The sequence below is a fragment of the Pithys albifrons genome, chromosome 3 (assembly GCF_047495875.1).
Source record: "Pithys albifrons albifrons isolate INPA30051 chromosome 3, PitAlb_v1, whole genome shotgun sequence".
Classification (NCBI taxonomy): domain Eukaryota; kingdom Metazoa; phylum Chordata; class Aves; order Passeriformes; family Thamnophilidae; genus Pithys; species Pithys albifrons.
The window spans coordinates 62,333,170-62,346,730 of record NC_092460.1 but is presented as its reverse complement, the minus strand read 5'-3'; the positions used below and the strand labels follow the sequence as shown (position 1 = coordinate 62,346,730).

Sequence of the window (13,561 nt, the reverse complement as noted above, 5' to 3'; positions counted from 1 at the left end):
CTTGGCTTGCATTTGGGTTTTCAGGACCTAATTTGCATAGACTAGAAATCTAGCTTGTAGAGAGATGCATGTACAGAGATATCCATTTCATTTCAAAGAAAAATATGCCATGAGAGCAGACTTAGCAGACTGATTCTGTTTTGGAAGTGAATCTACATCTAACACTCAGAAATTGAAAAAAATACTATAGGTTGTCTCCAATTTCAATCTCCTCCTGCTCAATAGGGAAGATACTTAAATTCTCACATATTTAGTTGACTCTCTAGGCTTCATTGATTGCACTAAACAAAGCTCAAAGGAGATGTGTGAGGATACATCATTTGTATGTTAATATTATAAGACTTCAAAAATAGAAAAAATAATCCTTACAAGGATGGGATGAATGCATATGATGAATCGATAGAGGGAGATAAAGAGTTTTTTCCTTTTAGAGCCTTTTGAAGCCATGGCTGAGCCCTGGGTTACAATGGTGTCAGCATGAACTTAAGTAAAAACTACTCACATGTATTTGGTTGTCAGATTTTATTTTTTATATTGATAGTATGCCCAGACTCCTCTTCTTTCTTTTTCAATTACTTCTTACACTGCCCACAAAAACTGACTTGTAGCCACCTCTCTGAACTCAAGAACAGAGGCAATACTTCCTTGGGCAGTGAGGAGCTCCTCTGGTAACAGGTAGCATTGCCTTCATCAGCAGGTTTGGTAGTCTAAGGGCAACACCATGTCCCCACAAGGCAGTTTTAGGAAAAGGTAACCAACTCTAATTTTTCCTTTTTTTTCCATGGTCATTCTCAATCCCTTTGTGACTTTCCATGCACTACATGTTTGAAGTAACAATAATGGGAATAGAATTCATAATTTTTTTCTGTAAGTAGAACTCCTTTTTGTAAAAATAGATCAGAAAGTTAGTGCATCACAGTATGTGTGTCATGTCAGTACTGGCAAATAAAACTATCATTATACTAGACCATCCTCTCATAGTGATCTATCAGGTATTACAGTAGTTTCAGTCAAAAGCCGTTGCAAAGGTAAATACCACAGCGTCACAATCTCTTTAGTGACTGTTAACAGAGAAGTACTTGGGCAAAGAGACATTTTCCAGCATTCTTCTTCCCTTACACCAGGTAAAACATGAAAACATTTCTATAACAAATCGTTAAAATTCTAACAGCACAAAATTTATGCATAATTCAGGCTTAAAATCAGCTATATTAATTTGGAATAACACTGAATGCCTGATATCAGAGAATCTTTGGAAGAAGAACCCTTGCCATGGGTTTTGTCAGTGCTTCTAGTGTTATTTATGGATAATTGTTCTAACTACATTTTCCTTTTACTGTTTATTTCTCTTCCAGAACATGTTAGACTGATTCTCTGAACTGGGGCCCCCTCATACCATGGGGTGGATTACTTTCCAGTACATTAACTGATTCTTATTTCATGTCATGAAAGGGTCCTTTCTCAAGGCACTTGATTCCTTTCTATTAGAATCCCACTGAACCAAGACTTCTCCGTCCACTAAAGGTCTCCTAAATAGGACAAATCCCATGCTTAGAAATTTAATAACTTTCAAAGGTTTACCTTGCAATGGTTTAGTTTCTTACCTTGTTGAAGAAAGTTTCTGAGTAAATACCTTCATTATATATGCCTAATAACCCTTAATATTTTGGTCAGTATTCTGTATGGCAGATTTTACTTTAAATTGCAAGTACCTCTCAACTTCCCCGATGTATGTTTTACAGGCATGCTATCAACTTCTCTTAGCATGGATTTGTTATTATTATATTAGGAATAATACTTGGCATGCAATAAAACAAACTTAATTTCAGGAGCCCTAATAATCATTCTGATGTAAAAGTTTGCTTATATCAGACTAAGGTCCATGCAGTGAGAGCATAGTAAATATGCATTTTTATAGTTGCAATTTCCACAGTTCTGGTCTGGTTCTGCCTTTATCCACTGTTTCATGCTGTCAGTATGCTGGCAAACTCTTTGGGGTTTCAGCTGGATCCTTGCCAAGTGAGTTGAAAAGAATTCCATTTATTATTTTTACTGGATACTTTCCTTGTATGTAATGGATTCACAAAGCTATTCATTTCACTCCAGTGTAGCTGGCTTTTATTTTCTGTTACCACAGTTATGTTGCACTCTGATTCTAAGCCATTTCTTCTTTGTTTTCCTCTAGGCAGAAGAAAAGGCACATTCAGAGGTAAGGAATTTTCTTCATTTCTATGTTTATGCATTGGATTAAAATATTTTATAATTTATTGTTTATTTGCTATAGCTAAACTACCTAGTCACTAGGGAAAATACACCCTGTGTCTTTGCATCACCTTTTAAGATGTATTGGTATAAACCTGGTGCAGCTTTAAGTGTACTAGAAGGTCTTTTCTTAGCCTCATGCTGAAGAAATCCTCCTGGCTGCCATTCTGAAAAGATGAAAAGAATCAATGAGAATTGGGCATTGAGTAGAGGAGTTGAGATAGGTCTGATTTCAGACTTAATAACACTCTGTGCTGGATCTAAGGGACTGTGCAATTCAACGTAATGTACTACTTTTCAGGAGAAAAATACTTCAAATGTTCACTTTGAACTTCTCTCCCTTACATTTTGCATTATATTAAATTTCTGAAAGTGACCACTTTGATGGATTTCAGAGCAATGCAGATTGATTTCAGATATAAATCAAATTTGACATGGAAAGGATCTTCTTTCTCCTCACAGTGTATAAAAATGGGTGACAAGCCCAGGTCAGCAGCTGGATACAATTACAGCTTCTCTCAAAATGAAGGCCTGGGTGTATTAAAAGGGCACCTAGGAGTAGCAAAAATAAAATACAACACCAAGGGGTGCACTTCTACTTCACAGAGCTACATGCCTTCCAACTCCTGCATTTTTGCTGCTCCTATTTTCACTATTCTAATCACAGAAAAAGTCAACAAAAATATTTTGAGGAAGTTGAACAAATAAACACCTTCTTCCTGCTTGGTGGAGAATATTTCAATTTAATTTCTACCTGAATTATCTAATCTCAGTTCTTTTAAAATTACAGCAAGGGAGCTAAAGAGGCATGCCATAGCTTCATAATGTAAATTACAATTTCTCATTTTATTGCCCTCTATATAGGGCTGCATATAGAGGTGAAACAACATTTCTTTCCTGTGTGTTTCTACATGATATTTTCTCAGTATCTGTGTCTGCGTGTGATGCTCTTACAGGAGGCCTTGAGCATCACTTCATGAGACCTTCCTCTGTGTAGCTGCAGGAATATGATGGAAGTGTAGCTTAAGTAGGAATGTCAAATAATTGCACTTGAAAACCAAAGAGAAAACTTAGGGAAAAAAAAAGGGGGGTCAGTCCAGGATGGAGAACAGCTTGATAATCTGTCTCCTTTGCACTTAAGCCAGTGTAAGTGGCCTAGCTATTTTTGCATTGTAGAAGTACAGGAACTGTCCATGTTTAAAGCTTATGAAATTCTACTTGTCGGTTTCCATAGGAGTCATAAAACTAAAGTGCTGCAAATAGTCTTTACTAGTGACTGTTACATGTTCCCCTTCCTAGACTAGTTTCATACATTTTACTTCTCTAGTCTGGAATAATTTCTTTTATATCTGGATATGAAAAGGTTTTCAAAATGAAACTCAATGCTGTGCTGTAGTCCAGTGCAATGTCTGAAAGTCTCTGTAACATCTTAAATAGGGTTAAAAGTGCTTAAAAAGATGTGCAAGCTTTGTGCTAGATATCTATCCCAGCTGAAATGTGAGCACATGTTTTTCTTAAGGATTCTGCTTTTCATTAAAGGATACAGGATTCTTGAATTAAGTTTATTTTTATGTAAACAAGCAAATCTAATGCCACATTTATTTTTGTAAGTTGGCAAGCAAGTTTTTAAATACAATATAAGGTTCAAAGACACTGCATGTTTGAACTGGAGGGACTGCAGGAAGCATTGTTTTACAGAAAAAGAAATAGTACTTTACTTCACCTAATTTTAGACATCCACAAAGCAAAAAACAGTGTCTGAGGTAGTCATCAAAGCCTTCTGAATACCAGGCAGCGGGGCAATACTTTTTGTCACTTTATCTTAGTCTAATGTAGACATTTAACATATGTTGGTTGCATAATGTCTACAGTCAGACACAGTGAATCTCAACAAAATGTACTCATGTTTCAAAATGTCAGGCCACATCCAATGCTGCTCTCCTTGATACTAAGGATATGTTTGGAACTTAAGGGATTTTATATAAAAACATGACATTTCCCTTGTAAACAGTGGATTGTACATGTGAAGTAATTAAGCATTTGCCCATATATTCTCCCTTAACTGGAATCCTAGTTCATACACTGATTAAATGCAAGAAAGCAGTTGGAGCAACACTAAAAGCCAACTTTTAATAACTTGTATTTCTGAATGTTTCTGAGACTAAAATGTTAAACTAAGATATTGTAAATTTCTCTGTGATTTCTTAAGAAAACATACAAAAATAATCACAACAAAAGGAAATTACTGAAATTCTGACAGCAGCATGTTGCTTTTCTAGCAAATTCAAAAACTACGGAGAGAGTTGGTTGCATCACAAGAGAAAGTTGCTACACTTACTTCTCAACTTTCAGCAAATGTAAGTATTTTTGCTTGTGATCATAAACAGTATCAAAGAAAATAACAAACTGGCTAATAGCTCTTACTCAACATATAGTCTGTAAGACTTTTACTATTTACTTATTTGGGTGTTTTTTAAACTAATTACTTCATTAAGTGCCTATATTGCCCCATTTCAAGTAGAAGAAATCTTGTGGAAATGTATACAGAAAGTGGACAGTGGAAATGGAGAGATTCCGCACTTTGAATGTGACAAGAGTCCTATTCTGTTTAGTTTCACTCTTTTCTCAGAATCAATTATCAAAAAGGGCCAAAAGTAAGGAGAGAATCTGAAGAAAGGGCATGATTTGCATATTCAGATAAAATTCCTTCATGTTCCATTTCACAAAGATAAAGCTCTGCAAAATGCGGACACGTGTGAGGGGAAGAACAGTATACAAGTGTATCTAGAATTCAAAATGCTGCAACAACAGTGCTGATATATGACTGATGAAAACTGGGCTATTTCTCAGAGAGCTCCCTGGTGTTCCTTCCAATTGCCATATACTTGTAATATGAGTTATTGATCACATTATCTGAAAATAATGCCCAGTATGGGATGTGAGCTACAATCCTGTCTGGTCACTGTGGTTTCAGGTGAAATTACTGAACAATCTGTCATATTGATTTTTAAATGCAGTTCAGGATGTAATTATAGCTACTGCTGCCAAGGAAAGCTGAGGTGCAATTGCAAGACTATCATTTTGCAGTTCACGAAAGCAGTTTCCTGATGTCTTGCCCAACCCATAGAGTTCCCCTCTTTGAAATGTAGGTGTCCTGAGTATTTAGATCCATAAATACAGCCATAATTTTAAAGAAATTAATTCAGTTGAGGAAGTAGCACTGTGTTCATGTTGGGAGAAAATAATCTCTTGCTCTGTGAAAGCTACTTGTTTTCTTAGGACTACCACACATGAAAATGGGGAAGACCTGTGCTTAGCACTTTCTTCTCTGTTCAGGTGGCTGCAGAACACTTGTGGGTATTTTGCATTTGTAGCCGTGTAGGTTGCCTGACTCTTCTGTGTACCAAGAATGAACTGGTGAAGCTGATGATACGGAACATTGTGATGTTTGTAAATTCAAAATTTAGATTCTGAGTTGCGTTATTCATTTGAGAATGTATAGCTTGAATAGCCAGCTTATCTAACTTGCGTATGGGGTTCCTTAACTCTGATATTTTAGATGCTGACCTTCATCTTTGCCAGGTTAGGCAGTTTTTTATTCACTCATCCTGAGAGCAGCAAACTAAAACCAACACTGAGAGGCCAGAAGAGCTAAGTCAGTGTGTCTCAGTCATGTTTACAAATGAATCTGTTGTTTTCTCCAAGGCATTTTTCCTTCCACCAAAACTGCAGGGCTGCCGCAGCTCTGTGGAGCAGTCAGGAGCACAGGGAGGTGGACTGTGACTGGGCTTGCAACACAGCACAATCACAGACTTTACTATCTTCACTCTGAGTTTCCTGGGGTTATCCGGAGAAGTTATCTTGATTCCAGCAAGCCACTGATCTACTGAAAGGGGTGTCTGCCCACACCCAGAGGTTGGACTAGATGATCATTAAACATCCCTCCCAAACCAAGCCATTCTGTGATTCTGAGCACAGGTGTCACATCAGTAAAGCTAAATTGTTTGCCAGTTATGGGCTTGTGCTCAGTGCCTGTTCCAGGTCATGATTCAGGCTCTTGGTACCATTCCTCACTTTATCCTCCAGGCAGAAAAGCAGTTTGTCCATTTAGTCTAATTATAGAATTGATATTTAAGTGGCAGTGATTATACACTTTTCATAAAAACTACGAGAGTAACTAACAAATAATTTATTTAATTTGACAAACATGAAAAACACAGATGGGCTTCTGATTTTCATGAACTTGTACTACCTTAGAAATGCTTTCCTTGCATATATTCATTTATCATTTGTCTTCTGCTTTAAGAGATACACTTCAACAGTCCCTGCGTTTTAAAGGAGAAACAGTCCTAATCACAAAACCTGCAAGTCTTCTTCAGAGAAGAAATCAAATCTCTACATTCATAATACTACTGTGGCCCTCATTTTGAGTCATGTTTACATGTCAAAAGTCTAAAACCTGAAAAAACATTGTTTAATGCAGAAAAGTTTGATCACTTCCTAAATTCTCTGTAGATACATCTTTCTCTGGCAGGCAGAGTACTGTATGAGCAGAGTATCTTCTGTGGTGTCTTTGCTAACCAGAAACATGCTCTGTCCATTCTGATACCTTTGCTCTGATTACATTCATCTTAGTGTTAGTCCTAAGTTCCTCCTAATTTCCATACCTTTCTGAAAATAGGCAGCACTTTTTTCCTTGCTGTGGTCTGGAGGTAATCTTGTTCCCTCATGGTTCATCTTGTGTGTGAGTTGGTTACCATTTCCCTTTGTAGAACTGAGCAATAGTATTGTACAGGAGTGAAAAAAAAAATAGAATCTTATTCATCTCATTTCAACTTGTGTCTGTCTTTGCTTCTCCTGAAAGACCGTTGGTAACATTAGTACATATGTCATTAAAAAACTTGCAGGTTGAAATTTGACTGTTTCATCAAGCCTTTGCTTGATATATAACTTTATACCAAAATCTGTCCTTTGGAATTTACATTTCTCAGGCATTTTTGGAAATTCTGCCAAAATATTTCGTATTTGATTTCATTATCATTCAGATTTTGTTGGCTGGACTCAAGTACTATGCGTGATTTCAGCAGTTTATTTCATTTAATTAACCCCAAAGTGTTTTGCCTGCATATGATTAAATTCAAGCAGAACCCAGCTGTTGCTTGGATACTTAATTTACAGATTTTTTTTTTCTGAGATTCTGCCTTTAATCCTGGTGCCTATCTCAATGTGGCTGAAGGGCAAATCTCCATACTAATTAGGAAAGTGTCCAACCAGCAGAATTCCTACATGACTGACAAGGGCTCAAATTCCAGCGAGCAGCCTGAACCAGCCCGTTCAGAGGGACCTTGATCTGTATAAAGCTGAAGCCTGCAAGCTTGCAAACTGTAGTAGAACCAGGATGCCAGTAGAAAGTGGAGGGGGTTCACTGGCTAGTACACTTGTTTGGCCAGCTCTGAACCACTATCCTACAGCCAAGCAACAAGATAATAGCAAGCAGAGAACAGGAAAAGTCACCAGATGTACTGTTGCTGCTTGCAATCAGCCTGATTCCTTCTGGCCTTTCACACCTCCTTTCATTCAGCCATGTCAGGTGGGAGGAACTTTATTCATTTACCTTTGTTTTATAAACCTGAACACCACGGGACAAATCACGAAGTGTATCAGAAGACAGATGTTTCATATGCCGATGTCATGTTCAGGATAGGCAGTAAACCTAAGAGCTGAGGTAACTGGAGTTTGCCAGGCTTGGATAATTTACTAAGAAGGAGTAAAAGCAAATCTGATGTCTCAGCACTGAAGTCATTCATTGAGCATACATTGCCTTGACCATTTCTAATGGGAATTTCACATGTCAGTAGAAGTCAAAACTGATTCAAAACTGAAAGATCTACAGATTAAGAGCTGTACATATTCTTTTTATCTAGAATGTATATCATGTTAATGATGGATATATTTTGCTGTGGGCATACTTCCAGTAATGCCCACTTATTTAACTCTAATTCTAGTCTGTTAATTTCTGAATACAAGTAGTGCATTCAGTTGTGAAGACATATTTTGACTTTAGAATGAGTGTTATTTAAAGCACATGCAGTATAAAGGCTACTTTTTGATGTATTACAATGATGTATGCATGCCATGAATGAAACTACTGAATCTAACATAGAGATTTCTAAGGTGTGAGACTGGCTGTAACATATTAAATATATATATATATTTTTCTAAATAATTTTATGAGAATGCAAGAATGGAATCTTTTAGATGTATTAAATAATTCTCAGAAATTGAGGATTAGCAATCCAATGAATAAAAATTACCAGATTTGTAAGGGTAAAAGAAGTTTCTATTTAGAATTTTTAATTTCTGGTGAGTATTATTAAAGACACAGGTACTTCTTTCTATTTGCTTTATTTTTTTCTGAATTATTTTGCATTTAGATGTTTAAATGCAAAGCCTGACCTCAAACAGGAATATATACATTTACATATGTTTTACACATATTTCAACACACATATAAATATACTGACAATCTATCCTTTTTCAAACTAACTTTTCTTATTTTGTTGTATAGTATGCCTTTGGGGGTAGATCTGCATAAGATTTCAACAAGTAGTAGACAGCTGAAAAAATGAATATTAGCTACTATGGAGAAAGGCAGCACAGTTTATTATTTTGGATGTAAAATTAATACTTTGTATTTAATTGAAGAGTGTTATGTTATAATAAACATTTAAAGTAATCAGCAATGCAATTAAAGATTTTTTCCTTGAATAGTCTTTAGTCGATGGGATTTTGAATTATGTTTCTTTGTTATTAGCAAATAAAGTCCTCATAGTCTTTTTCTCAAATGAGTTATGAGGAATTGATCATCCTGATCCAATTATATTTATGATGCAAGAAGGTAACATATGCTGTCACAGGATGAATTTTAGTAAGGATCTATAGTCATGACATGGCTGCTGTCAGACAATAGCTGAACAGTTTCAGTGACCTTTGATGACATTTTTTAGTACTTAATTTTTCCTGTAAGTTCCTTGTTATTTATTCATGCTCAATGTTGGATGAAGTTGTAGCTATGAAATGGGAAAATACTTTGCAAAATATGCACCCTTTGGTACCAAAGAACTCTGGTTATTACAGTCTAATTGTGAGAAACGGACAAAAGCAATGCATAATTAAGCAAATTATTCCTCTTTGCAAGCCCTTGGTCCCCACTGTAATTCTCATGGCAAAGTAAAACCACGGGCCATCAGCCTAGCCACAGTTTTTTTATGAGACAGGGAACAGTGAGCTCCATTAGTTTCCTGTTAAACACATGTAATGAAGAGACATTTGGCTCTAATTCTGTAGTATTTCATGTCTTTGTCTCTGATTGTGTTATGGGTTACTGGTCATCACCTTTAGAAATAAAACACCATAGATTAGTCTAGATATTTTTAATATGTAGCTAATTACTAAAGTGGAAAGTAAGTTTAGAAGCTAGTAACTTTTATCTTCTCAGAAGAATGGAATAGTAAAAACAACCAAAGGCTGTAGTATTGATCAGTGGTTTCAGAGGTGCATTTGACACACTTTTCAGTTCATTTGATTCAAAATTAGAACTTCAAGAATATAGCCTAAGTTATAAATGTTAGAATAGGAATATACACATATACACCAGTACTAATTAATTCTTATGAAATTGCATATGAGTCTAGTCTCATGTTTATCAAAAGTTAGTCCTTTACAAAAAGAATGATCCCTAAAGCATTCCTGCAGATGCAGAAAGCAAGTGGATTAACCACTATACCCAAAAGTAACTAAATACATAATTTAAAAATAATACAGTTTACAAGGAGGAAACTTTTTGTAAATTTAATAAGAATAAAATAAGGAGCTCTCAAGATACTTAAATGTTCATAGCGATCCCACATTATTTAGAAAACACAAAAGCCACTTACCAGTTTAATAGCTCTAAAGTGGAGATGGAGAAGTAGGCTGCTGTTATATATATGATAATCTTTTTTCTATTTGAGGCATAATATACAGACCAAAGTGGCAAGAAGCTCTTTTCCTTCTCCAAAAATGCAGAATGAAATCATTTTTGTACCATGTCTTTTCCTGATTATACCTTAGATTCAGTACAACCACATAAACAATTTACACTATGCTTGTAAAAGCATGCAAACATGCAACTAAAAATTTTGCCAGGCACTTTGTGCACCTGCACTGCTATAATAAAAAATAAATTTCCTCGGTGAGGAAGCTCAGTTAATCCATCTGTACATATAAATATCTTGGGTTTGAGTTATATTTCCAAGTGCCAATATTTGAAAAATTTGCCTGTTACCACTTTTGAGATGGCAAAGAGAAAATAAGTATTTCTTTCTCCTTTTAAGATTTATTGTGGTGAGAAGAACGGATGGACTTTTATGGCATTTCATAAGAATTAAATCTTTGCTTTCCCTTGGCTGTCCAAGCTGGCTTATCTTGTTGGTTTCTTTATGACCAGTTGCCCTTCTTTGCCTACAAAGTTTGATGTCAGTTAGAACCAATGAAGAGCTGATGTATTCTTTATATAAATTTTGCTTGCCTAGAGTATAAGATGCTCATTGTTTAAAAAAAAAAAAAAGGAAAGAAAAAGAAGCCTTCATTTTTTTAAATCTGTTGATCTGTTTCAACTTTATTGCTTTCTTTTTTGAGAAGTAGGACTTCCAGTTTTCAAGATTGTCTTTTATATACACATTTGCATACATTATAACTGTTATATTTTTTGTATGTTTTTCATTACTTTTATATACACAACAGACAGAGATTGTAATCAATATGAGATTAATAGTCTAAGCAATGACCTTTTATAAAACTGTGATATTTTTTGTTGGAGACTCAGGATTTCTCTGAAGTGTTTAATTTGTGAAGGTAATATTTACCTTTCAAGATGAAGTACTTGAAGTTCCATTTTGAAGTGTCCAGTAATTGAAAATAGTTGCTCCCGGACTTCTATTTGGGAGCAGATGCCTTTTGGTCAATATATCAGTAAACTCAAAGCAGGGCACTAAATCCATAATTCATTTACAGGCAGAGATACTTGAGTTAATCTCACTGGGGACTAAAGAAGCCTGAGGAACTCTGGGCTCACTTTGCTGATTCATCTATCCAAGTCAGCTCAGTCTGAGTTTAAAACTAAAATTAAAGAGATGGAGTAGATGTGCTTGAAGGAAAAACATGTTTTTAAAAATCAAATAGATCTGAGAAAATTGTCCTGCTGTCATGACAAATGTTGTCTTCTCTTTCTCTTAAAGGCTCATCTAGTAGCAGCTTTCGAAAAAAGCTTGGGAAATATGACGGGGCGATTGCAAAGTCTAACAATGACAGCTGAACAAAAGGTAGGTTTCCCAAAGCAGATGCTTTAATGTAAAAACAAATCTGCAGATTATATTAGAGTTTTGTTTTAAAAACACTGAAACGAAACAGGGACATCTGTGACAGTAACACAGACAGATCTTTCTTCAGTAGTTGTTGCGATCAAATATTAATTAAAGTCCAGGAGAATTAAGCCATGCAGCATCATGTTTACACAGGCAATAATAATATGAAGATAAGATCTTTCGCTTCTAGCTTTTAATTAAAAGATATGCAATTCTAGGTTTACTCCACACTGAAAGATTCTGTGACAAAGACTGATCATAAGCTGCTGGAGTGCTTCTTTGCAGCCTGCCAGCATCGTCAGAATGATACAATTACAGGAAGAGAAGAACTTTAAGTAGAGAAAAATAACTCCATTCAGAGAGTAAATGCAGGTTAAACATCCTATTCATGAGTAAACAATTTGGGGTTTAGCTGTGCTTTTTTGTCTAATGGGGGAAAGAATCTAAACCTGGTAGGGAGTAAAGGTAATGTGTACCTTTATACCAAGCTCAGGATTAAGAGGCTCCTTTGCAGCTTCCATGAATGAATCTCTGCAGCTTTCTACACTTATTCATTTTGAACAGTATCCTATAAACAGAAGGACCTCATTGAGCCAAACTGTACAAGAAACTGTTTATCAGTGAGTTGTTAGTCACTACTGGAGTCACTATAACTGCCTACAAAAATAACATTTCACAGTCTGGTTGAGCACCAAAAGATGAAATGTGGTGAGGCTCATTGTGGACTGGATAGAAAATCTTTGTATTCCTTCATTTTTTTCATCTTAGGAAAAATAGGTTTTTTACAAAATTAATAATAATAATAATTTAAAAACCCAAACAAAAACCAAATAAATAAACAAAAAAGCACCACCAAAATGCAATGGAATTTTTTTAAAACCAGAAATTTTTACTGTTTTACAAAGTATAATTTCCCTCAGAGGGTTTTCTTTCCAGGAGAGGTTAAGCAATGACACTGAAACAGATCATCTCCAAGTTTCTTTCCCAAAAGATTTAGAACACGGTTTTTTTTCCTTCACTTATTTTCTCTATTGTTGATTTTAAATTCCTTTAACCCTCATTATATAAGTATAAGGCTGGACAGGGAATTAATAAAAACAATAATAACTTGTTTTTTAGTAAAAATCAGCTATGCATTCTAATACAGATCTTTCTGCATTCAAATGTAGTAATTTTACTTCAACTTGCAGGACAGTTGCTATTAAACAGGGGCTTTTTAATTGAATTAGTATTTAACAAGTTAAATCTTTTGAAAAGTACACTAACTCAGGTTGAAATTCATCCATTAAACAGTAGCCTCATATACTAAAGGATATTATTCAATGGTTATATTGTCTTTTGTAATAAAATTGTTGTGTTTCTCTTAATTTTATATTAAATATTCAGTTGAGAATGTTGCTAGATTAGTCTTTACTCCAAAAGTTTCCTTCTTAAAAAGGATTGCTTTATATAGAACAAATGAAAAACAATATGTTACTTGACTTTGATATCTTTGGAGAACAAGTGTGCATTCTACTTTATTGTTACCCTTAAATTCACCCAACCAGTCCTATGAACTTTAGTTTGACCACTCTTGTAATCTTTTATTTTAGTTTTAGACAAGCATTGTTCTTTCGCTATGTATTTTGAGCTCTCTTTGCTCTTCCCACAGGAATCTGAGCTTATAGAGCTAAGGGAAACCATTGAAATGCTGAAAGCCCAGAATTCTGCTGCACAAGCTGCTATTCAAGGAGCCTTGAATGGTCCTGATCATACCCACAAAGGTATGGTTTTGTCACTGTGAAATAAATGCAGAGTTTCTCCCCAAGCAGAAAAACCTGAAGTCGCTATTTTCTGTTGTTTGGGAACTCTGTTGCAAAGGGAAGCACATTCTGCAGTGGATGGTAGGCATGCTT

The 13,561-nt window shown here is 35.4% G+C and overlaps 1 protein-coding gene across 4 annotated transcripts in view; it reads left to right on the top strand.

Annotated features, from left to right (window-relative positions):
• The window catches only part of NAV3 (neuron navigator 3), a 273,242-nt gene that overhangs the window by 226,767 nt on the left and 32,914 nt on the right, over nucleotides 1-13,561 (top strand). For all 4 annotated transcript variants that reach the window (XM_071552178.1, XM_071552177.1, XM_071552176.1 and 1 more), the window contains 4 exons: nucleotides 2,186-2,209; nucleotides 4,542-4,619; nucleotides 11,541-11,624; nucleotides 13,318-13,429. In XM_071552178.1, the coding sequence (XP_071408279.1) occupies nucleotides 2,186-2,209; nucleotides 4,542-4,619; nucleotides 11,541-11,624; nucleotides 13,318-13,429 (298 nt within the window). The remainder of the gene's footprint in view (nucleotides 1-2,185; nucleotides 2,210-4,541; nucleotides 4,620-11,540; nucleotides 11,625-13,317; nucleotides 13,430-13,561) is intronic.